Raw genomic sequence first — 26672 nt, 5'->3', positions numbered from 1 at the left:
GATGATGGTGAAAAGACAAAAAGAGATGGAGACATTTTGCAGGGCTTCCACACCACCTAGCACATCCAGTGAGGGTGATCAGACACCAGTACACACACACACACACACACACACACACACACACACACACACACACACAGTTCAGTGGTTCTGGAGATTTATCTGAATGAGGAAAATTATTCTGAAATTAATGTTTTATGTACACACACACACACACACACACACACACACACACACACACACACACACACACACACACACAGAGAGTTCAGTGGTTCTGGAGATTTATCTGAATGACTCATAAACAAAATGTTGAAAATGTGAAAATAAAACAAAGTGGGTCTGAGTCTACATTGTAAGTTGTTGTTTTTTTGGGAAGAAAAATCTATGAGCATACCTCTTCTCACTTGCACCTCAAGACCCAAAATATAGAATAGCTCTAGGTGTTCTTATAAGATATTTACTGTCAGATGTGTGTCTGCTATATGTACTGACTGCATATGTGCATCATAGTTATTTATTTATATTAACATAAAATGTGGACAGTCTGATTCAGCCATGGCTAACAAAGTATTGTGGTCACTACCAAAACATTACTGTCACTACCAAAAATGTGCAGTCACTACCGTAACATGGGATGTTTTGTCAAAAATACAGTATATTGAATTATCAACTAAGATGTTATGATAGTGTTTGGTTCAATGCATATTCAAACTAATGAATCCTTAACTTTGAAATCAGTACGATAAACTTTATGCCTTCTACAAAGAAAGATTGGGTTCAAAATACAACAAATCCCATAAATCACACTTAAAATATTATTAAAATTATAATCTTTATTGATTTAACCAGTAAAAATATTTTTTTTAAATAGAAAAAATATATATTTATAAGGTAGATGTAAACAAAATCTTAATAGGTCATTATAAGCCTTCTTAATAAATGATTTAATATTGTGTTTCGGTAGTGACAAATTTGGGGAGAAGGAAAATATTCCAGCATTTTCTGAAAATACAATATGAGAATTAACTGCACAATTACTAGAAAAGCGTACCTTGGATATTATACAATTTGCATACATGCAAAATTTGTGGGAAAAAACAAAAAAATTTCAAGATGTTTCCAACTCTGACTTTGCACCAATTCTGTAGAATGGCCCATATATATATATATATATATATGTATATATATGTGTGTGTGTATATATATATATATATATATATATATATATATGTATGTATATATATGTGTGTGTGTATATATATATATATATATATATATATATCGGTCGTGAATTAGGCTACTACGGTAAGTACCTACTCAAGGTAAGTTAGTATGCTATTTCGGAAGCAGCCATAATGTATAAAACATGCAATATTATGGTCGATTAACATTTTTGTATGTTTATGAAGTCAACTATGTCAGTAAGTGAACATAAATAAAATGGATCTACTCTGTACTGTCTCTAAAATAAATAAATCATAGGTTCATACCTTGTTATTTAGCTCCGGCTGCATGATCTGCACAGGCCCAGGCGGCATGACTGCGACACTACAGGCTCTTCTCTGGACGAATCAAGTATGCTGAGAATCATAAACAGTTATTGTCAGTCTAATAGTGATTTGTTTGACAAAATCAACGTACAGCGCTTAAAATTACTTAAGTACTATAATTTCTATGTACACTTTCATACAACTTCACTAACCTCTGGTTGCGCCAAACGCCACACAACAGAAGACGACAAATGAACGACTACTTCCGGTAGCAAGGCCAATGGTGTTTATGGGAAATGTAGTTCAAGTGAAATGATTCCGCCTACATGCGACCATGGAAACCTGGTGTGTGTGTATATAGAGCTAATGCACATGTTCTTGCTACAAAACTAAAACGATTAAAGAAAAAAAACGCATATTTCGGCCTGTTAAACAATGACTCATCTGTTGGGCCGTCAGGACTGTATCGACAGTCTTCGGAGAGATCTTATTGATTTACAGGGAGCAGTGCTGGATGTTTTTTCTAAGACTGGACCTGTCCGTTTCCCTTCATGGAAGTTTCCCGATAAACTGTCATGTAATCTGGATTTGGTCAGTCTTTTAGAAGAATATGATTATGTGGATGGTGAGGAGGAATTCAGTCAGCACTCCCACATAGTCCTGCTAGAGTTGCTGATGGACAGGTAGTCAACTTGTTGTTAATTATGTAGTTTATATATATATATATATATATATATATATATATATATATATATATATATATATATATATAACACATTAATTTTTGCATTATAACTTTTTAATATTTAATAAATAATTATGAAATACTATATAATACTTAGTTTAAAGATTTGTTTAAGTTTCTTATGCTGACCTAAGCTACATTTATTTGATCAAATACAGTAAAAACAGTAACACTGTGAATTTTTCTACTGTAAACTGTTTTCTGTTAATATATTTAGCATAGAATTACATTATTTAGTCATGTGATGGCAGCCATTACTCCTTCAGTGACATGTTCTAACTAACTTTAGATTGAAAATAACTTAACTCTGCTATAAAGCCAAAACAATCTCTGTTACCTTACATTATACGCTTATCTCTGTAAAGCTGCTTTGAAACAATCTACATTGTTAAAAGCGCTATATAAATGAAGATGACTTGACATGTTCCTTCAGAAATCATTCTTAGGCTATAAGCTGATTTGGTGCAGCTGCTTAATATTTTTGTGGGAAACAAATTTTTTTTTTTTTAATCATTATGTGCATTTGTGTGTTTGTCCCAGATTAATGCTTCTTCTCCAGAGTTTCAATGTTCATACAGAGCTGTTGCTTGAGAATCCGAGAGCTTTATCATCTGGTCAGAATGAATCCTCTGTTTCCATCGGTCCCGTGGTGAAACGCTTCTGGAACAACCTTCTTCAGCTCAGCAATCCACAAACACAACAGGTAAGAAACCTCTTGATAAAGACAAAACACACACAAAACTCGGAGAAGACCTATCAACAATGATCCTTGCTTATAACCTAAATCATTAAACTGTGTAATCAATTGTATTTCACTGAAAGCAATCAGTTAATTTGCAACCTAAAAGATTTACTAAAGGTCTCTTCTTTCAGAGCACCAGTGAACAGCAACCTCCATCTCAGCTGAGTTCATTCACTACCAGAACAGCAGCAAACACTCCTAATATTAATACGCACAAAACACAGAGCACATCCATTGCAAGTACCCATAAAACCACCTCAAGTACCCCAGATTCCTCTTCCCACCACAGAAGAGCGTCCGCCTGTGTGTCTCGGTCCGCTCACACTGTGAGCTGTCAGACAGTAGAGTCGTCCCTGGTGCCCTGTGAGGCCTGTGCTTGTGTTCAGGCGGTGATGAAGGAGAGCAGTGATGCTCTAGTGTCTCTGTGCCAGTCTCTGGGTTTGCCTTGCTCCATGCAGGGCTTCCTGGAAGCTGTGGAGGAAACACAGCAGCTGGGCCGCCTGTCTGCATGTGACATCTCCCAATGGGCAAGTGAGCAGCGTAAGGATATGAGCCGTGTGGGGAAACATGTTCTGGAGGTGAGGGTCCGAGTGGTTTTGTTGGGTTTGTTGTGGCTATTCACACTTTTGTCATTTAATCCTGATTACACTCCAATCAAAGGTTTGGAATATTACAATAGTTTTTGTTTGTTTTTGTTTTTGAAAGAAGCCTTAGTTTTATGCTCACCTAGACTGTATTTATTTGACCAAACACAGTAATATTGTTAAATATTATTATAATTTAAAAGAGTTTAAACTGTTTTCTTTTTAAATATATATATTAAAATGTAATTTATTCCTGTGATGGTAAATTCTGAATCTTCTGCATCATTACTCCAGTCTTCAGTGTCACATGATCCTTCAGAAATCATTCTAATATGCTGATTTGGTGCTCAATTATTATTATTATTTCAAGTGAAAAATCCGAATAATTCCAAATTTTTGACCGGTAGTGTATTTCCTCATTTGGTTTTTATAACTTTTCTTTTTCAATTGGAGGTGAGAGAAACTTTTGAGCCACTGAAAAAGAAGCTGAAAGAGACAGAGATGGAGCGAGAGAAGCTGAGAAAACAGCTATCAGAGACAGTCAGAAGAGAGAAGGAGGAGAGGAGGAAGATGGAGGAGGAGTGTGAGAGAAGAATGCAGGAGGTGAAGGTCAAGGGAGAGGAAGCAGAAAGGAGGTTAAAGGAGGAGTTAAAGAGAGGTGAGAGGTTTTTTAAGACCCTTAACTCACATCTGAAACTTCATGTTAACAATCATTTTCTTTCACAGGTGTGACGCTATTAGAGGACAAAAATTCTGAACTCACAGCAGAGCTGAATTTGCAGACAGAAACAAAACAAAGTCTTGGTAAGCAGGACATCATTATAAAACTTCTGGCCTGCTGTTTCTACTACCACTACTGTCCACAAAAATGGGACTGTAATAAAATCCTTAAAAATCTTTTCTTTTTTTCCCCCTTTATTTTTGAGCTGTTCAAAATGATCATTACAATGATTTATGTTTCTCATAACTATATGTAAATATGGAATAATACAGGACAGGGGTTTTCAAAGTTTTTGATGTTAAGGACCGCCTTCTTAAAATGCAATATATATATATATATATATATATATATATATATATATATATATATATATATATATATATATATATATATACAGTCACCGGCCACTTTATTAGGTACAACGCAAATATGTAATTAGCAATCACATGGTAGCAATTCAAAGCATTCAGGGGCTGTTTACACAACAACGCTTTCAACTAAAAACTGAAAACTTGTTATGCATTTTGGCCGTTCATTTACACAACTGCAGCGTTTTGGGGGCCTGAAAAAAATAACTTTTGAAAATGGGTTTCAAAGTCCGCTATCGTCTCAGTGTAAACGACAAAAATTTGAAATTGTAAAAACGGTGACGTCATGCACTTGCACATTACGTGTTCAGTCTAAGTTCTAACTGAGCATCAGAATGAGCAGGAAAGCTGATTTAAATGACTTTGAACGTGGCACTGTTGTTGGTGGAGTATTTCAGAAAGTGCTGATTTACTGGAATATTTACAGACAACCATCTCTAGGGTTTACAGAGAACAGTCCAAAAAAAAGAAAGTATCCAGTGAGCGGCAGTTCTGTGGGCAAAAATGCCTTGTTGATGCCAGAGGTCAGAGGAGAATGGCCAGACTGGTTTGAGTTGATAAAAAGACAACAGCAACTCAAATAACCACTTGTTACAACCGAGGTCTGCAGAAGAGAATCTCTGAACGCACAACACGTCAACCCTTGAGGCAGATGTGCTATAGCAGCGGGTGACACTCCTGAAACTGAAGCTACAATTTGCAAGGGCTCACCAAAATTGGACAACAGAAGATCGCGATTTCTGCTGCAACATTCAGATGGTAGGGTCAGAATTTAGTGTAAACAACATGAAAGCGTGGATCCATCTGCCTTGTTTCAACAGTTAAGGATGCTGATGGAGTAATGTTGTGGGGGATATTTTCTCAGCACACTTTGGGCCTCTTAGTACCAATTGAGCATCATTTAAAGGCCACAGGCAACCTGAGAATTGTTGCTGACCATGTCCATCCCTTTATGACCACAGTGTACCATCTTCTGATGCCTACTTCCAGCAGGATAATGACAATGCTCAAATCATTTCAAACTGGTTTCTTGAACATAACAATGAGTTCACTAAACTCAAACGGCCTCCAGTCACCAGATCTCAGTCCAATAGAGCACCTTTGGGATGTGCTGGAACAGGAGATTTGCATCATGAATGTGCAGCCGACAAATCTGCAGCAACTGTGTGATGTTATCATGTCAATATGGACTAAAATCTCTGAGGAACCACCAGCACTTTGTTGAATCTGTGCCATGAAGAAATAAGGCAGTTCTGAAGGCAAAACTGGGTCCAACCCGATACTAGCAAGGTGTGCCTAATAAAGTGGCTGGTAAATGTGCATTTTCAGCATTAATAATTGGCTTTTATATCATCATTAAATTACTGAAAAAATATGCAACTATTAAAGTGATGTTAGATGTATAAATCTAAAGAAGAACATTCTTAATTTAATTCAAATGATTTGCACTATTTAAAAATAAATATGTAAAAGCAGCTTTACACATATAGTGCCTTACAACCCAGTGAGCAAGGAGGAACTTAATACAAACTGTTATTGAAAATATGCATGTCATAATGAAGGATATATGACCTATAGCAAATACATATAATTTTTACAAAGAAAAGGCAGATTTGGTCTAATTGTGATTAATCTCAAAAATAGTAAAACATCTAATTCTATAAATGTGTTAAAAATATGTCATTAAACAGTTTTAATATCTTGTTCTTGACAGCCCTAATACATACTTTTGTAGAATATTGTATTATTGTAGAATTTTCTCTAAATTGTTATGAGGTATATACTTTGTGGCCCCTGGGGGTCCCTCAACCCCAGTTTGAAAAACCCAGAATCCTACAAGATTTATTTTGGGATGATATAAGGAATGAGTTACTTTTTTTCTATAGAATGTGAGAGGGCTGAACTGAAAGAGCAAGTTCATCATCTGCATAATTCACTAGAGACCATGTTAAAAGAGGTGGAGGAGAGCAGGACAAACCTGGAGAAGGAGCTCAGAAGTACACAGACACTTTTAGACAAAGAAAGCACCAAAAACCACAGTGTGCAACGCCAGCATGAGGTGAGTCAGTGTGATCACTGTGATAAATATCATAATATTAAAATCAACAAGAACAACTTTAACAATGTTACTTCCATAACATGATATTTAATGAGGAAAACAGTGTTGAGCTGGACTTGGTTTCATCTAATTCGATCATGAAACATGGTTATTTTGTGCACAGGCTCTTCAGGTGAAGCAGACAGCTCTGCGGAAGCATCTGGATGTGCTGGTTCAGCAGACTGAGGATCTACATAACAGTCTGGAAGAATGTGAGGATGAAAAAGCTGATCTTGCCAACAAACTCGCAGAGATCGTACAAGAAAAAGACACACTTCAGGAGCAACTCACACAGCAGCAGGTAAACATCTAAAGTCTGAAATACTGAATCAGCCTGACTACATTAGGTCACACCAATTAAACCTGTGAGTTTCTTTCTCTGCAGTCCCGGTGTAGTTCACTGTGTATTGAGAAACAAAGGCAGCAGACACAGATCACAGAACTGGAGGAGAGTACGTCTCGTCTGAAGGAGATGCTGGAAGAAGCTGCTCAGAGAGAGCGGATACTGGTGGCCTTTCCTGAGCTGAATCCACACGCAGCGCCACAGAGTGAGTGAACTCTGTCCACTCCTGCCTCTAAAAGTTGGCATGAAACACAAGTTGCAATACAGTCTTTTCTTCCCTATTGTGACATATATCCGAGTGAAACGGCTTCTCGAACAAGAAAAAATGTAGGACAGGACTTGATTGGATCGTTGTGGTTTGCTGTTGCTTCGATTGACAGGTTGTCCCGACCTCATGGCGGTAAACACATCATCAGAGAAGAGAAGAGATGTCACTGCAGGTGGAAGGGAAGTTATTTTGATTAAAGATTACATGGGCACATGAATTAAAAAATAATGATGTACGCTAATCATTTATAATAAATACAATATTTCAATATTCCATGAAAAAAAAGAATTATCCATTTTGATTTTGTGGTGACTTTAAGTTAGGAAGCAATTTCTTATTCCGGACCAGAATTTATTCAGAAGGCAGTGGATATTTATACTCAGTGTAAAAATGTAGGTGCTATTTACAGTGAGAGCAAGTAGTGGTAGATATATTTACATTCAATTATTTAGCAGACGCTTTTATCCAAAGAATAGAATTATTAATAGCATTTTTAATAGTATTAATAGCAAAAATAGCATGTTAGCAAATAATGCTAGATGCTACTTACACAAAGTGTAAATACAAGTACTATGCTATTTGTACTAAAGGTCAAATATCTGAACAGAGCGTGATCTATGGAATGATATTCCGGACATTTTTCAAAAGGAATTGCAAATTGTATTTGCAATTGCGTTTTCAAATTGTGGACGCATAAAATGTGACATAATCCAAACGCAAATGCAAATCGCGCATTACCGTTTGCATTTTCGTTTCAGCGAACGCACAGTGACTGCCAAATTTAAAATGGAAATGCAAAGTCCGTTTGCAACTGTGTTTCCCATATCTAACGAGTCTTGACCATGTCATATTTAAATAGCAATTTCAATGACCACGTCTGCTTTTTCACTTTCTCAGCGTCGCGTATGTAGCCAGCCAAAACTCAAATGAAATCGCAATTCCCTTAGCATTTCCATTTTCGATGCCTTACACGGAAACCTGTCAATCAGCGTCAAGGGTGGGATTATGCTATGGGGCGTGTTCGTGTTGGGACGTGACGTCACTCATAGTCGACGGTTAAGAGGTGATGCCCTGAACAGACAGACGCCGATTTATTTTAAACAATGGAGGTAGTGGAGGACCTTATGATGCTCGCGCAGCAAGTTGATGACAGTACATGTCCTCTTACTCAGAAGCCATTTCATTTTGGATAAGTTAAATGTTTTCGTGGCCTTGACCAACAGCAACATCAGTAATGTTGTCTTCGCCAACCTCAGTGAAGTAACGTTAGCTAATAGGCTTTTTGTGAAGGACAGGACAACTAAAGAACCTGGACGTCCTTTACTGGACATACCATAAGAGATGAGTGTCGGTGCTAGGTCTCACCCCTTCAAATAAGTGTTCTCAATTTGCGAAATTCAATAAAAATGCTGTCTGTTGCAGTTAAACCTGTGTGTGTGTGTGTGTGTGTGTGTGTGTGTGTGTGTCACTAACGGCGCAGGGTTTTGATTGTAGGTGGGCCTCCAAAAAACTGGATGCGGCACTGAGGACAGCGACTATTAACTAGCCCACCTGAATTTAATGCGTAGTTAGCATAGGTTTAAAAATTAAACCGGATTTTTTGTTTGCAGCTTTTTTAATACAATTACAATTTAATTTAATGTTTAATACAATTATAGGCCTATTATTTTTTTAGTTTATTAACAGCAACAACAGCTGTAAAGATTAAGTTGACTATCGTCATAGTGAACACGCCTATAGAGAGAAATGCACATCATGGATTTACATAATCAGAGAGTAGCCTTTTTCTTTTCGTTTTAAATTGTTAAAAAGACATTTTGGGCTTTCTTAAGATATATTTCATGTCTGTGAGGCATACGTTGAGTTTCGTTAAGTTAGGATGAGATGCGCTCCTGAGCAATGCAATGACCGCGCGGGCGCCTCCATGATTTTATTGTCTGCTATATTTCCTTTTTAATTTATTAAATCCAGGCAATAAAACAATTTTTGGTTGATAAAAAAATTATTAAAATTAAGATACAATTTATACAAAACGAAATTCACTTAAAAAGGCTTTCTACAAAACAAAAAGTGGTCAAAATCATGTCTTACCCACATCTCTTATATATTGCGCATCCTATCTTACTCGTGCGGTTCACTCTTCATAATCAACATACAGATGAAAAAATAACATTATAATATTTTAACAAGTATGAAACTAAATGAGCTTATTTAATGGCTACAACACGTAGTATACAGACTCCCTATTTGTACAAATTGCTGCACATTCATTTTATTCTGAATTTTGCACGCTTAAGTTGAAAGGCATTTGTTTGCATGCATAGTAAAACATATCTGCAACATTTATCAAATTCACTGATAATTATGCGTTATTAATTATTATCTTAATGAATAATGTAACAAGGACGAAGCATGTAAACTGCATTTTTTAGAATGGAATGGATCGCAAATAGATCCGAATGAAGAAACGTACAAAACCATATAGAAACGGATGGGCCCGGAGTCCGGACCTAAAATGAGTGTTTACACTTTACATTCATGGTGTAGTCAATTTGTTTAGATTTATGTGGGATTTAATCTTAAAATTAATCTCAACTGTCAAATGGACAAAAACAAAATGATAGGCTACTTTCAGACCAATTAAATCAAACCCAGGTTTTTTTGTGTGTTTAGACAAATAATGTAACAAAAGTCACAAAATTCCATGACACTGAGATAAGGGATATGTTTTTTTGAATGGGGGGAAAATATCAAATGAGATCCAAACAGAACCATAGACAACATGAGGGTTTAAGAAATATTCAATTTAAACTAAACCAAAACCAAATCTTTATTTCAGTGTCATGGAATTTTGAGACTTTTGTTACATTACCTACATCTGTAGAGGATGTACTGTCATCAACTTGCTGCGCGAGCATCATAAGGTCCTCCACTACCTCCATTGTTTAAAATAAATCGGCGTCTGTCTGTTCAGGGCATCACCTCTTAACCGTCGACTATGAGTGACGTCACGTCCCAACACGAACACGCCCCATAGCATAATCCCACCCTTGACGCTGATTGACAGGTTTCCGTGTAAGGCATCGGAAATGGAAATGCTAAGGGAATTGCGATTTCATTTGAGTTTTGGCTGGCTACATACGCGACGCTGAGAAAGTGAAAAAGCAGACGTGGTCATTGAAATTGCTATTTAAATATGACATGGTCAAGACTCGTTAGATATGGGAAACACAGTTGCAAACGGACTTTGCATTTCCATTTTAAATTTGGCAGTCACTGTGCGTTCGCTGAAACGAAAATGCAAACGGTAATGCGCGATTTGCATTTGCGTTTGGATTATGTCACATTTTATGCGTCCACAATTTGAAAACGCAATTGCAAATTCAATTTGCAATTCCTTTTGAAAAATGTCCGGAATATCATTCCATAGTGATCAGTGTGGTCAACAGAGCAAGTGAAAATAGCCTTTGCCAATAGTGCAAGTAGACAATTCCCCTTTTTTTAAATAACGGAATGACATTCGTAAGTCCATTTTCCTGCAATCAAGTTTAACGGGTTCCTGGAAGTAAAAATTTCAGCGATTTTCTCCATAGGGAATTCTTTTTAATGAAAGCTTATTACCTTTAAAGAAAGAAATTTTCATTAATCAATACAAATGCAACAAGTACATTGTGCCAATAGAACCGCTCACTCCCATACACTGCAAATGATGTAACAATTTGTCTCCCTACGTTATCAATATTTGTGTGTGTGTGTGTGTGTGTGTACCTGGTATTCCCAATGTTATGGGAACCAAGTGTCCCCACAAGGATAGTAATTCCAGAAAATTTTGACTTTATTGGGACACTTGTTTTGGTCCTCATGAGGAAAGCAGCTTATAAAATGAAGTGTTTTGAAAATCTAGAAATGCAGACAGTTTTCTGTGAGGGGTAAGTTTAGGGTTAGGGTTGGTGTAGGGGAATCATCATAAAAATCATTACATCTATGGGAATTCCCCATGGAAACCTGTGTGTGTGTGTGTGTGTGTGTGTGTGTGTGTGTGTGTGTGTGTGTGTGTGTGTGTGTGTGTGTGTGAACAGCTATAATCAAAATAGTCAAAGCCATTAATTACACAATCTTCTTACTTACTTTTTGTAAGGTTGTGACTTTGGTTCATGGCTTATAACTTTTTAACTAAGAGTTTTCTTTCAAAATACCTATGGGCAAAAATGGGACAAATTCCAGAACCAATGGTGAAAAAGTGTGTGCTACTGCAGCGCTACTGAATCTATGGCACAAAACAGAATATTCAGAAAGAAAAGAAGAACTCTTATGAGCCATTTCTTTAGTGAATCATGAACCATGTGAATGATCGAAGCATGACCATTGTGCCCTAATTTCCCAAAGAAAGACTCCAGTGAGTCGACTATTTTTAGTGAATCAAATCAGTAAATGTAGTCTGATTCGTGAATGGACTTTGCAACACTTTTGTAGTTTTTCTTTTCTTTTCCAGTGAATTAAACACATATAGCTTACAACTTGTGTTATGTTTAGGCCTGTGGAGGTGCATGTGCATGTTTGTCAGAAGTATTTTATAAAAATAAAGAATGAATGAAATATGTTACCACATATTTACCACACATAATTAAGGCCAATTATTAGATCAGATTTAAGTTTCCTCTCTTCAAAGACTGTAAAACCTCATTTGAAAGTCTAAAAACATCTGTTGTTAAATTTTGTGTGATTCCCACCCCTACCTGCCACTTACAGCCGGTTCTCTGTGTGTGCCACAGCTACAGGTGATGTGATGTGTGATATGGAGCAGCAGCTGAAGGCAAACTCAGTGAGGATCAGGGTTCTGCAGCAGGAGAACGCCTCCCTGAGCAACAGTCTAGACAGGCTGAAGGACAGAGAGGAAAAACAAAGATCTTCAGACTCTGGGATAGTAGAGATGGACAGGAGCAGAGAAGCTGCAGTGATGGGACCCTTGGAGAGCTTTAGCACCTCCTCTCCCACCTCTCCTTCATCCATTCTTCATCATCAGACTCTCTGCCTCTCTCTCCATCAAGATGTGGAGGAAAGATACAAGAACATTCGTCAGGCTGCTCGCATCCGGTCTGCAGGCACACGTCGCAGGAGGAAGTGATGTCATTTAATAGACAGACTGGTCTGGAGACTGGGATATTTATGTGACTTTTGTGTTGTTCGTTTGTATGACGTTGAAATTACAATGGACATTTGGCATTTTACGAATTTTGCACATTGAACAACAAGCAACAGTGAATGTTCCCTGCACACACTTCCCTCTGCAAAAAAAGGAACCTGAAAATTGTTCAAGTAAATTGATAAATTGATTCCTTTCCTAGTAAAGCCCTCCTGCTCATATGTGTATATTTTCTTAAAACAAAAACACATGATGGTCACCGCCGTACTACTAAAAGGTGAATATTGATAAAAACGAAAGTAAAAATCCTCCTGTTCGTCTTGCGTCATTACTGTGTTTGAATGGCTCGCGCGCTTTTTCTCTATTTTAATCTTAACAGTAATGTAGATAAGAGGAGGGAGGGGATGGATGGTATTTTAAAGTGTAAATCTAAGTAGGCCATTATGGTCATTATGTTGGTCGATTTATAAGACATGCAAAATAGGAAGACATTGGAGGTATTAAAAAAAAAAAAAAATTGTAACCAGCCAGACGTGAATGAAGCCGTTAACATGCATAAATGAGGCTTTTGGATGGAGGAAGCGCGTGTGTGCAACAGCAGAAGTGTGAGTTTCTCTGTTTTAAAGCTCTTTTGTTTCGTATTGATTTAATAATTGACTTTAGTTTATACTCTTTTAACTGTATATAAAATTTCCGCCCAATGTGGATTCTGCGCGAAACGTGATCGTAGCATTTTCTAGCACAATGAACAAACATAGGCTGTTTTATTAGAATGTAGGCTATGTGATCTTCTACAAATGTTGTAAAACTTGACTAGTTTGCTTACATTTTTTCCCGCAAGTCTTTTTTTTTTTCATGTTTGAATATGCACGGACTTTGTGCTATACTGTATCCTACGTGCCCTTGATTTTCTAAAATGATTATCACAGAGTAGGCCTACTTCAAAGAAAGTTATTTTAAAGAATCCATTTTCTACACATAGCAGCAACGACAAAAGAGCACTATACTACCTGGCTAATTAATTACTTTCTTGTTTCTGTAACTAACTGTTTAACTTGTGTAACATGTATCTGCACAAAATATTGCATCACCATGTACAGGCATATTTAAATGGCCCAGTTTGCTATCAGTTGAGAATTACACATTGTTTTAGTTTTAAGGTATAATCTAATTTGTAATTTTTAAATAGCCAGAGATTTGCATACACAACATCATAGTGGATTTTCTTTCTCCTTGCTGACATCATTACGACATTATATATATATATATATATATATATATATATATATATATATATATATATATATATATATATATATATATACACACACATTTTGCTTAATTTATTAATTATGGGTTTTGTTATATTTTCTTGGTCCTATCAGGTCTGCTGAGTAGGCTATGTAGACTCGCTTCTCCTCACTCATAAAGGCAGCAGTCTCTTTGAGGAGGATCTGAAGTCAAAGTCCATCAGATTAAAATGAAGAGAAATTCTGTTAAAAGATCTAAAACCAAACAATCATCAGCAACAAGCAGACGTATGCATAAAAGGTCCAAAGGTAAGTTCAATTTAGGTATTACCTATTTAAACACTAAAACAGCACAAAGACTAGCTGCCATCCCACGTTAATCTTGAATAGTTATCTGTTAGGGACTGTTCGTTATTTATTTAAGGGGCCACCGGAGGAGTTTTGAGATCTGTTGTCAAAAAAGACATGACCCTCCCTTCGCCAGCAATAATTTTTTCTATGACCCTCCAAAATGATTGTGAAAAAAGGCATGACCTCCCCGATAATTTATTGTTCTGTACTGGTTTGCGCTTGGCAAAGATGTTCAGATAGCCATTGTTTGTTTGTTTTTTAAACCATAAACTCTTGCTTTCTCATCTGGCTGTAACGATAGACCAAACCTACGATTCGGTTCGTATCACGATTTTTTATTTTAGATTTGAAAAAAAATCATGTTTTCGGTGCTGATGCGGTGTGACTCGTTCAACATGTGGGTGGCGCTGCGAATAAAGCATCTAAAAGCTGTCACAAAGAACCGGCAAAAGTAATGATTATTAATATGTCATATATTGCTAGACATTTTAATTGTTTTTAATAAACAAGTGTTTTCTGTGTCGACTGCAAAGATGAAGTTGACGATGCGTCGCGATCTTCTCAGAACGCGCCAGAGAGATTTCATAAGGAGAAAGCAGTCTGTTTTCCTTCGTTTTGAATTGTTCTGCATGTTTAAAAGTAGACATTTCAAGCTTTCTATATATTTCTCAGGTCTATGAGGCAAGTAGCATACCTTACGCTGAGTTTCGGTTCATTTATGAGACAAGAGTCCAGTTCACTCGCCCGCGCCTCCGTGTCATGATTATCTATTTTCTACTATATTTAGACTACTTCTTATTTATTAAATCCAGATAAAACATTGATTAAAATTAAGATAAAATTAATAAAAAAACGAAATTCACTTTAAAGAAAGGCTTTGTACTTTCTGTTTGAGGTCTCTGTGCAATTTTTAAAGTCGCTTCAGAGCAGTCATGTCCGTGCGTAATGGAGAACTGATCACGTCCGTTTTTACATAAATGCAAACACGAAAAATAAAATAAAAATAATATAAAATTTAATTTTCTGTGGAGGCCGATCTTTATTCATCCGGTGGGTATATATATCCTGGTTTGCACAGTGTAATTTATAGAATTACTAAAAAATATTTTGCCACCTAAAAGTTAAAGATTTTTTTGTGTCACGTCACATGTGTATTTCCCTCATATTAAATATAAAACGCATGTGTAGACTGATATTTTTCTAATGTCTTGACTCCTTTCAGACGTTTCAAATAAATGCATTTTCTGAGAATTTTTATTTTAAGTTTTGACTGCAAATGTCACGTCCATTCACTGGAATCGCCCAATTTTAACGAATTTATCCTCAACTAGTTTTTGTGGTGTAGGTCTATGTATTTTATGTTAACTTAAATAATAGCCTACTAATAGTGATTTAAAGATGTGGTAGCGCTGCGAAGATCGCGAGTCGTCAACTTCATCTGTCTAGCCGACACTGACATAAAAAATAACTGTTTTATTAGTAAACAATTAAAATGTCTCCTGCTATATTGAACATATTTGCCTGTTCCTTACAAAACACTGACAGTGGGGTTTTTGACCGGTTTTTTTTTTTTTTTTTTTTTTTTTGAGCAGCTGCGGACAAATTATTTCGACACACACACACACAATATTAAACAGGATTTTTTTTGTTGCTTTTTTAATACAATAAAAAATTCATTTAATGTATTGTTTAATAAAATTATAAGCCTATTATTTTTAGTTTATTAACAGCAACAACAGCTGTAAAGATGAAGTTGACGATCGCCATCTCCGTAGTAGTGAACACGCCTATAGAGAGAAATGCACATCATTACATAACCAGAGAGTAGCCTATTTCTTTTCGTTTTAAATGGTTAAAAAGACATTTCAAGCTTTCTTAAGATATATTTCATGTAGGCTATGTGAGGCATATGCTGAGTTTCGTTAAGTTAGGATGAGATGCGCTCCTGTTTACGAGCAGTGCAAGTGACCACGCGGGCGCCTCTATATGATTGTGTTGTCTGCTATATTTGGTATTTGGCAATTGGTTGATAAAAAAAAAAATATTAAAATTAAGATACAATTTATACAAAACGAAATTCACTTAAAAAATCGTTTTCTGCAAAACAAAACTTAATTAAGTGGTCAAAATCATGTCTGACCCGCTCCATGTCTCTCGATATTGCGTATACTCGTGTGTGCGGTTCACTTTTCATAATCAACATAGATGAAAAAATAACATTATTATATTTTAACAAAAATGAAACTAAATGAGCGTATTTAATGGTAACAACACAGTAGGCCTACAGACTCTGTATTTGTACAAATTGCTGCACATTCATTTTATTCTGAATTTTGCACACACAAGTTGAAAGGCATTTGTTTGTGCATGCATGTAAAACATATCTCCAACATTTATCAAGTTCACTGATAATTATGCGTGCATTTATTAATTATTATCTTAATGAATAATGTAACAAGGACAAAGCATGTAAACTGTTTGTTTAGAATTTGGATCGATCATCGCAAATAGATCCGAATGAAGAAACGTACAAAACCATAAGCTATAGAAAATGGGTGGGCCCGGACCTAAATGCCCACCCGGGCCCAATGGTAGCGCCGCGGCTGGTGGTAGCCCTACATCTTACACATCGTGGAAACAAAATAAGAATGGAAACTAAAATATGCAGTATCGCCCTACAGCGCACATTCTATCAGCTGCAGTTCTGGCGCCTCAGTCCCAATACTGTTAAACTCGACGTAGGCTACGTTCACATCACATGTTAATGCAGCGGTAGAGTTACACTCACAGGACACTGTGCACTTAACAAAAGTTCATTATTTGCTCGTGCTTTAAAGCTTTGCCGGGTAAACATTTCTTTGGCATTCTGTTCTGACATGATGCACTTTTTCTAAGCGCGAACTGAAGCGCACACTGTCAAACAGCGCCAAACTGGATTTTTGTTGGGTCAGACCCATCTGATATCGAAGGGGGGCTGATAACGCGAGATCAACATGGAGCTAAATGGAAAAAAATAGCACCAAACAAGCCACCCTTGAAATGTTGCTGTTTTAATGAATATAAAAGTTGGGTGACCCTCCCCCTAGACTAAAAAAAGTTGGATGACCCTCCCCTCAACAAAGAATAAAAAGACATGACCCTCCCCTATTTTCCTCCGGTGGCCCCTTCCATAAATACCGAACGGTCCCTTAATAGCACTTATGTTCCTGAAGCAAAGGAGTATTGCGAGTTTCCTAGATGCCGATTAAAGGCTAATCAAGGTGCGGTCACATTTACAATTGCTGTGCAAAACTGGAGGTGAAATCCAGTCATTCACTGGGAATCCATGTGATCTGGAATTTAATTTACAAAATTGCTGCATTAACCAACAGAAAGCTGCTTGTTGCTTGCTAGTTCGCAAGTGACTTCTGTGTGAGCGGTGCTTTATGCATTGCTATACTATTGACTATAAACCTTTTTCGCTTCCAAAACTGAAATGTGTGCATACTGCATATTAAATATCTCATTGAATTCATATTCTTAACATTTTGAGCTGTTTATAAAGTCTCCATCCTCTCTTTGTTTTATCTCTCCTGTTGAAGCGGACCCGGATTCAGAAAACACACCCCCTTGCCCAAGTCCAGTGCAAAATAAGTCTGGTAAGAAACACTGCAAAACTGTAAGCTGAATAGGTGTCATTTGGGAGGGTTGGATTTACAGTGGATTGTTAATTTAGTCAGTTTTCAACTTATAGAGAATTCATTTAACATAAAACTCAATCATGGGTCAAGTCTACAGCATTATCATAGTGTTAACCATCAGTTTTTGACGGGTCATTTCTGTTTTTGTTTCTAATTTCTCTCAGCAAGGGACCATGTAAGGACAATTTTAGCTCATACTCCTTCACGTCTGAATGTCACTGCTTCAGCGGATCATGGAAGTCCAGTCAGTGCTCCAACAATTAGCCAGACAAGTGTGAAAGGAAACTTAACTATAAATCAAAACTGTAAGTTTTTTTTTTTTTACCAGCTTTGATTTGTAAAACATACATGATGTATATAATATTTCATCTAGTGAAAATAATACTATGCCTCTTTAGTTACAATGGTCTTGCAGAATCCCTCTGATGATTATCCTGTGGCTGAGGTAAGTGAAATATCTTAAAGATTTTTATTGTTAATAATACATATTTGAAACTTCACCTCAAGAAATTGCATTTGAAAATAATAGTGGCATAAATATAACTCCCTGTATTGCTTTCTCTCTGCATTAGGATCACTCAGATGGGGGGACAAATGATGAATATAAAAATCTTCCTTCACACAACACTGAACAGTAAGTAACTTGAAAAAAAAAAATTACATTTTCAGGTGTTAGTGTCAGTTCATGTAAAAATGTCTTGTTAAAAGAATGGAATATTACTGATACTGGAATTCATGCAGATCTGGGGCCGTATATGTATTAACTAAAGCCACTCAGAGTAAAAGTGTATCCTGAAGTGTCAACATTTTTACTCTTACAATTATTCCTATTAGGGATGCACGATATTTATCGGCCACTATATTGGGATAGGTTGATATATGTTAATTAGGGGCCAAGCACTGAAGATGCGTAGACACCTATTGTATCTGTTGGCGTTCTTATCATTCTTCTTCCGTTTCTTCTGCTCTTGAGTCTATGGCCCATAGAACCATATGGTAAAAAGCTATGAAATTTGGCAAACTGATGGAGGACAGTCTGAACTGTCACCACAGCAAATGTGGAATCTCTAACTGTCCCTCTAGGCCACCAACTGTCCAAAGTTGCACTCATGTTTAAGCTTGTAACTCGAACCGTAAGGGCTAGAAACAAAATTATTTTCTGATTCCTTGGCTTAAGGCGATTCGTTTTTAATGGACATATTTCATATAGTTACTCTAGTGCTCTAAACATGATCCGCGTATGCACACGTCTTCTTCAAATGAAATAAATATATGTGCAAATAAGGACACTTATTTGGAGCCGTACGTCTGATCATGAACGCAATGACACGATGGATTATTCTGATACACAGAAGACAAGGATGTAGACTGACAATTCAAAGAACAATTGACAAAAAACTATGCCTTTATTCATTCTGTTAAACTGACGCATCATTTGTTCAGAGACTGTAATGCTTGTAAATGTATGAATATATTATAATTAGTCCTTTTAAATGTTAAATGAGTTACTCACTCTCATGTCATTCAAAAACTCAAAAAAATGTAAATGAAATTTGAAAGTCCTTCCATTAAAAGTCTGTTCACCCAAAACTCTGACCATTCAAAACGTTCATAAAGAGATCGTAAAATAAATCCATGAATTTGTTTAAATAAAGTCTTCTGAAGAAACATAATTGCTTTACATGATTCAACCCCTTAAACCCGAAGTGTACTGCCGGCAGTATACCCCCCCACCCGCGTAAAAAAATCATAATCAAATTACTGAGCAACCACTGAATGGAACAACACAAAATAGGTATCTAGCTTAGAATCTCAGCTTTTTAATGTATCCAATTTGATCAACTCCTAAGTAGTACTGAGATATTTGCTGATAAATAGAATTTTTTTTTCCCCATAATTTATGAAATACTTTTTTGTACTACGTACTGCAATATGTCAAATACATCATACAGCTCAGATTGCCGTGTGTCATATGTCATTTGAAAGGTCTCAATATAAGAAGCATAATTGTTTCAGGCTTTTTACTAAACTTGAGCAAGTTTTTGTACATGAAGCCCCTCAAGACCCATACGTAAATCATATACGGATGCTGAATTTCACTCGTATGGGGCATCATCATTATTTACAGCAGAGTCCACTATTTAAAATGAGTCCAAACTCAATATAATCCATCACTCAGAACTAAAGATATTCCTCATGGAGTTCTAACACAAAAAAAATCCCACAGACGCACGTAGCCAAGCAAGGTAGCTTTGACTTGGCCTTTTCACTTGTGTCTTCATGAAACATACATCCAAAAAAAATCCCACAGACGCACGTAGCAAAGTACATATACTGATGAAGCACTCGCCTTACGTTTTAGCTTATAAATGCATGAAGCATGCATAGATCGTAGAAAATGGCACAACAATATTTACAGTAAACTCAAACAATTAAAAAGACAATTTATCTCTCAGATCTAAAGATATTCCTCATGAAGTTGACACACACGAACCCGCAAAGGCACACATAGAGCCTTGTATACCGATGACGCTCTTTTGCTCATAACTCCATGAAACATGCAATTGTGGAAAATGGAACATCTTTATTGACAGCAGATTCTCACGATTACAAAAAGCCCCAAACACAACATCCATTGCGTTGATCACAAGATATTCCTCACGAAGTGATGTATACTTGGCTAAAAAAAACATGTTTCTCATCTTTCCAGGATGCAATGTGTTTTCCAATGTCCCCTGAACCGTCCTTGCTTGTTTTCAAACCACTTTAAAAGAGTAGTTCACTTTCAAATGAAAATTAGACCATGATTTACTCACTCTCAAGCCATCCTAGGTGTATATGACTTTCTTCTTTCAGACGAATACAATCGGAGTTATATTAAAAAATAAATGCTGGCTCTTCTAAGTTTTATAATGGCAGTGGATTGCAACCAACAGATTGAAGCCCAAAAACGTGCATCCATCCATCATAAACAAAATCCAAATGGCTCCAGGGGGTTAATAAAGGCCTTCTGAAGCAAAATGATGAGTTTGTGTAAGAAAAATATTAATATTTAAAACTTTATAAAGTAAAGTAAAGATTCCACTAAAGTGTAAAGCGCAACTTACGTGAGTAATGCGACGTACTGCTGATATTTACGCTACGCCATGACGCACTACGCTACTTCTAATATCATAAGTTTCGTATGTTGAGCATTAGGGGCATCGTTTTCGGGCATCGGATGGATGTATGTTTTTGAGCTTAAATATGTTGGTTGCAATCCACTGCCATTATAAAACTTGGAAGAGCCAGGATATTTTTTAATATAACTCAGATTTTATTCGTCTGAAAGAAGAATGTCATATACACCTAGGATGGCTTGAGGGTGAATAAATCATGGGCTAATTTTCATTTGAAAGTGAACTACCCCTTTAATGAGTGCCTCTAAACCGAAGTGTACCGCCCGCGACTATGAAAATATTCATAATCTTATTTTTCAAAATTACTGGCTTGATTAACACAAAATAGGTGTCATTTGAAAGCTTAGAGTCTGAACTTTACAATGAATGTGTAAATTCTGATTTGATTAACTCCTAAGTAGTGCTGAGTTATTTGCTGATAAATAGAATTTCTTTTTATCATAAGCTATAAAATACTTTTTTGTAATATGTACTGCAATGTGTCAAAAACATCATACAGCCCATGAAACATTCACAGATAGTTGGAAATGGCACATTATTTTTTAGAGCATATTATTACAATTAAAATGAGCCTGAAATGGACATAATCTATTGCGGTGGTCACAAGATATTCCTCATGAAGGAACAATTTTAAAAATGCCCATTAGGGGGCGTCAAGGACTGAACAAAAAGGCTATCTTGGTTCCAAATGCTGTAGCTTTAGATAACTTTATGCACCACAAAATTTTATCCAGATGCAGCTCACATGTTGAGGGACTTCACCAAAAATAACAATTCATCCTATTATTATTTATTATTAATAATAATTATTTTCTTCCTGAGTTATTCCATGTCAAATAAGAAGGATTTATATATATATATAGTCTTTTATCAGCAGTTTCTCAGCATGAGAATTTCTAAATGTAATGTAATGTATATTTTCAAAAATTTTGAAAAGTGTTCTGTCAAACGATACCTACCTTTTGACTCTCCTTGCTATAGGTTTGGAGTTTTGAGTCTTTAGTTTTGTGTGTGTCACTCAGAAAAAAACAAACTCTAAAAATGCCCTCAGGGCTTAGGGGATTAATGTTTAATTTAGACTTTTATTCACTATAAACATTGATCAGTGCAGAGGTGCATAACCATACTTGCATAGAATTTTTTTTTTTAGCATTGGTGCATGTTGATTCAGAGCTTGCTTCATCTGAAGTCTTTATAATAGGTTGGATCCAAACTGGAGCTGACATACTCTCTAGTTACCTCAGGATGGGCATCCCGAGATAAAACAGAGAAGCAAATAGAAAATAATTAGCGACGCTGCTGTTCATAGCATTAGGCTAATATAATCATGTGTATTTGATCTGATATAACTGTATAAGGTTATGAAATGCATCATGTGAATGCTAGGCTAAAGAGATGCGTCTTTAATCTTGATTTAAACTTCAAGATTGAGTCTGAGCCCCGGACATTATCAGGAAGGCTGTTCCAGAGTTTAGGAGCCAAATGTGAAAACGCTCTCCCTCCTTTAGTGGACTTAGATATCCTAGGTACTACCAGAAGCCCAGAGTTTTGTGACCTTAAAGAGCGTGATGGATTGTAAGGTGATAGAATATCAGTTAAATACACAGGAGCTAAACCATCAGTAGTAATACTTTGTAATTGATATGGAACCTAATAGGTAACCAGTGTAGAAATAATAAAATTGGCGTTATATGATCATATTTTCTTGACCTAGTAAGAACTCAAGCAGCTGCATTTTGGACTATTTATAGATATGTTTATTGAGGATGCAGGACAACCAGCTAGTTACTACAGTAAAGTAATGCATTACAGTAAAGTGCTTGCATTACTTGCTTTGACACTTGAAAACAAACCTTTTATTCACGTGCTTATAAGTGAATAAAAGCCCAATAAAAGTGTCATAGTTTGTACAATCTATGTACAATCAATCAATACATTTGAACTACAATAATAATGAGCAAAGCCTGTATTTAAAAAATAATAATAATAAATTCCAATCTTTGAACCTTTTCATGTAGGGTTCTTCAAAAATGTAAAAGCTCTCAGCGCTTACATCATCAGAGACGCTTGTCCTACAAAACTTGTCAGGAGCAGCCGACATTAACTCTTGCAGAGGTGAAAAAGAACACAAATTACTTACGAGAGGTCAGTAAATTAAGTACCATTTTTTTATTTCTTATCATTTGGCTTTTTGCCCACTACAACAGTTTGGAGTACTAAGATTTTTTTTAAGTTTTTTAAAGAGGTATCTTGTGCTTGGCAAGGCTGCATTTATTTGATAAAAAATACAGGAAAAACAATTTAAAATAACTAATATAATATATTTAAAAATGTCATTTATTCCTGTGATGGCAAAGCTGAATTTTCAACATCATTACTCCAGTCTTCAGTGTCACACAATCCTTCAGAAATCATTCTTATATGCTGATTTTCTTTTCTTTGAAGTCTAAATAATATCATTTCATTGTTAGGTTACTGTTATTGGAAAGATCTTTGAGAATCAGCCTGCAATCAACAACATCCTACCTGATGAAGAAGGGATGCAATATTCTCATCACACGCTGTATGATAACACTGCAAAAGTTCACTTGAGTTTAGCAGATAGATTTACTGTAACCCTCAATCAGTGGTATATATTTAAAAGTCTTTCCATCTGTGACTTTGGCGAAGGAAATGTACTCAGTTCAACCGAACTCACAACGCTGGAGCCATTTACTCCTTTAGAAGACAATTTACAGGAGCCTGAAGAGACAATCATCTCAGGGCTGGTCACTGAAGCATTACTGAACTTTGAATATTTTTGTTCATGCAGTGCCACGCTCTCTCTCTCGAATTCAAAACTGTTTCATATTAAATGCAAGGAGTGCAGAAAAAGCTGCAGGTGTGAAAGCGTTCAAAACCGAGCCAAGGCCAATGTAACCATCAAACAGCTCAATGGAACAGAGCAGAGAGTGGTGTTAAATGATACACTGCTGCACTCCATTGTCAACTTTAAGAGAGAGGGATACTGTGACAGTCAGCAGCTAGAGGAGCGTTTGCTGAGAGCTGAGAGAATGACCGTAGTCTGTGTGGATGATGAGCCTCGGCGTGTCCAAATAGAAGCAGTGGAAGAAGCAAAGAATGTGGCAAAATCCTTTTTTTCTAAGTTGAAATGTTGTGTGTCATGAAGCCTTGTCCATTAAAGGTGCAGTAAGTGATTTCTAAAAAAACGCTGTTGAAAGTGGATTGGACCAAACACCACAACACACTTGTATCCAGTCAGCAGTAGGGGGCGTGTCCCCTCATGATGGGGGAGGAGAGAGACGGAGCAAGAGGGAGATTTGAAGAAAGACTAGAAAGAGAGATGGCTGAGAGACATTGCAAAAGAGAAAAGGTCAGAGAAATATCACTGGAAAAAGAAGGGTTATGATCAGGTAACAGCTTAAAGGTAGGTTATGGGATTTGCAAAACGGCCGGCAGATTTTGAAAATACATTCAACACTCAAATGGTCTTACCTTCTTTCCTCCAACGCTGGCCCTGACTCCACCCATTCATGTGGAGGGTGTGGGAGGGGGGTATGGTACGACCGTTTGATTGACTAACTTACTGTCCAATGATTCTAGGTGGTCTTGGAAATGATTGGCTGGAGTTTTTCGAGTCCTGCCCGTTCCACAGATGATTAAATTGCTTAATTTTCATTTCAGTGCTTCTAACTCAGTGGCTGTAAGTGGGTTAGGAATAGGATTTCAAGTGATTTTGAAAAAATGGACAAAATAGAGAATCACATACCCCACCTTTAATATTAGAAAAGACCTAAAGCGGGACAGCCTGAAAACGGATGCAGAGTAACATGGGTTTTTATTGTGTGCTGCTGTTGAATAACAACAAGCTCTTGCTTATATATACTCGTGTACTGTATTTTCACTTTTTGTTCGTCATTCATTTGTCATCTTTGCTTTATTTTTCGGGAAGCATTATTTTTCAGGAAGCATTATTTTGCTTCGTTTCATCTATGATAAAGAGACATTTACTCTTGCATTGTGTGTTTGTGCATTTTGTGTTCGTTTGGGTTGATTTCAAATACCAACAGTGTTTCTCAAAAAATTGCTTAAAGTTATTTTCACTTCAATTAATGCATGTTAAAACATGTTCATCACAGAAGAGATGAATTCAATTCATTACGTATGAATTGCATTTACTAATTATGTATTTACTATATTAATTATTTAATCAATCATCCCTCTATTGACTTGGCAACATGCATACAGGATATTACTTCAAAAAAGATTACAACTAACATGACAATTAAACAATGATTCTACAGCATTTATTATTCGTAGTTAATGTTAATCTCAAGCTTAACTAATACATTTTTAAGATCAAAAGTTCTATCTGTTAGTTAATGCACTGTATACTAACATGAACGTTAACATTTTTGAAAGTTAATGTAAAAAAATACATTGCTCGTTCTTAGTTAATTTATTGTTAACTAATTTTACGAAATTAGTATTTATTAGTATGTATTTAAGTGTTGCCCATAATTTCAACCTTGGCAACTGAATAGACGTGAATGTTTACTGACAAAGACCTCAGTATGTTGTCATGGTAACCACCAGGCTCGAGTGAAACATTATCTTTTCACTACAGAGATCCATCAGTCTATCAGTGTTGTGTGTAATATTGAATCAACTGCACGCACAATGTTTTCTGTCACTGTTTCCTGTGTTAAACTCAAGGTACACACTGTACATATTACTGTATTGTGATTATAGGACTGACAAACTCAACATGTAAGAGAAATTTAACCCCAGTGTTTTGTTCTGTGGTATTGTTGGGAATCTCACGTGCAGCTAAGCATGATGGGTGTCATATTATGGAGTCTGGGTAGATCCTGGTTGTCAAGCTGAATCATTCATGTAGCATTCGGCAAACACAGCTAAAGCAAACGCTCCAGTTATCCATCTACACACCTAGTAAAGCCGAGGTCATCAAGGTCAAACTAGTAATTGGAAAAAATATTCCCATGTGACTTCTTACAAGTTCTGCTTAATCTAATAATCCATTCCTGTCGGATATACATATCTGTCATTCCTGATGTTAAAGTTTTTACAGTTGATTATTTTTAAACTTCTATAATTTTTGCCACCTAGTATAAAAATAAAAACTCCACAAAAATAAATATAAAAGGATACCCCACAAATTCTATGAATAACCAAACCATATGATGCTTCAAAACATTTATTCATCACTATATAATACAATCTCTCATAACAGAAAGTTACAAAGACAGAGGTATATGCTCATGACACAACAGAGGACATTTCTTAATAACAAGTGGTGCTTTTTGAGAGAGATGAGAGTGCAAGTGAAAATGACATAAACAAACCAAACTGGTATACAGGAAAAGGTGTAGAAAGAGGTTAAGACAAAAAGAGGTGCTCCAAAATTTCTTTAAAACAAGATCCCAGCTTTATAATGATTTTCATCTTTGATTCAATAATCTTAAATTCCACAAAATGACAGTCTATACAAGTCTAAAATTACAAGTCTACAGAAGCTGTATGTAAAACTTTGGGAATGCTTCAGTATCTGAATCATTAAGGCCATTGGTTACATGTGCTATACAAACATATAGATATAATATTTACTTGTTAACTGGGGTTTTTGCCTTCATCTAGTCTTCAGATCCTCATTAAGCAACTACATATGGCTGCCAGAAAGACATGA

General features: G+C 36.2%; 3 protein-coding genes across 3 annotated transcripts in view; 2 read left to right on the top strand and 1 right to left on the bottom strand.

Annotated features, from left to right (window-relative positions):
* Positions 1 to 1768, bottom strand: part of sf3a1 (splicing factor 3a, subunit 1) — a 12039-nt gene extending 10271 nt beyond the window's left edge. The window contains exons 1-2 of the mRNA XM_079897952.1: positions 1706 to 1768; positions 1494 to 1583 (exon numbers count right to left, since the gene is read on the bottom strand). Of these exons, the coding sequence (XP_079754078.1) occupies positions 1494 to 1541 (48 nt within the window). The 5' untranslated portion in view covers positions 1542 to 1583; positions 1706 to 1768. The remainder of the gene's footprint in view (positions 1 to 1493; positions 1584 to 1705) is intronic.
* A 25-nt stretch (positions 1769 to 1793) lies between these two features.
* Positions 1794 to 12814, top strand: ccdc157 (coiled-coil domain containing 157). Its single transcript, XM_079897953.1, has 9 exons — positions 1794 to 2176; positions 2779 to 2941; positions 3112 to 3558; positions 4018 to 4222; positions 4291 to 4368; positions 6540 to 6712; positions 6876 to 7052; positions 7137 to 7299; positions 12135 to 12814. The coding sequence occupies exons 1-9, from the start codon at positions 1929 to 1931 to the stop codon at positions 12485 to 12487; spliced, it is 2007 nt and encodes a 668-aa protein (XP_079754079.1). The 5' UTR covers positions 1794 to 1928; the 3' UTR covers positions 12488 to 12814.
* Positions 12815 to 13911: 1097 nt separating this feature from the next.
* Positions 13912 to 24981, top strand: LOC307173582 (uncharacterized protein). The gene is made up of 7 exons (XM_079896800.1): positions 13912 to 14064; positions 17688 to 17744; positions 17951 to 18091; positions 18185 to 18231; positions 18359 to 18420; positions 22984 to 23110; positions 23437 to 24981. The coding sequence occupies exons 1-7, from the start codon at positions 13986 to 13988 to the stop codon at positions 24130 to 24132; spliced, it is 1209 nt and encodes a 402-aa protein (XP_079752926.1). The 5' UTR covers positions 13912 to 13985; the 3' UTR covers positions 24133 to 24981.
* The last annotated feature ends 1691 nt before the right edge of the window (positions 24982 to 26672 follow it).

This window comes from Squalius cephalus (assembly GCF_949319135.1).
Source record: "Squalius cephalus genome assembly, chromosome: 16".
NCBI lineage: Eukaryota > Metazoa > Chordata > Actinopteri > Cypriniformes > Leuciscidae > Squalius > Squalius cephalus.
This window is presented reverse-complemented; position numbering and strand designations above follow the sequence as displayed.

Coding starts and splice junctions, on each gene's coding strand:
- LOC307173582 (XM_079896800.1), top strand. CDS start 13,986: ATGAAGAGAAATTCTGTTAAAAGATCTAAAACCAAACAATCATCAGCA. Junction 18,092..18,184: donor CTTAACTATAAATCAAAACT/GTAAGTTTTTTT, acceptor ATGCCTCTTTAG/TTACAATGGTCTTGCAGAAT. Junction 23,111..23,436: donor ACACAAATTACTTACGAGAG/GTCAGTAAATTA, acceptor TTTCATTGTTAG/GTTACTGTTATTGGAAAGAT.
- ccdc157 (XM_079897953.1), top strand. CDS start 1,929: ATGACTCATCTGTTGGGCCGTCAGGACTGTATCGACAGTCTTCGGAGA. Junction 7,053..7,136: donor AGCAACTCACACAGCAGCAG/GTAAACATCTAA, acceptor CTTTCTCTGCAG/TCCCGGTGTAGTTCACTGTG. Junction 7,300..12,134: donor TCCACACGCAGCGCCACAGA/GTGAGTGAACTC, acceptor TGTGTGCCACAG/CTACAGGTGATGTGATGTGT.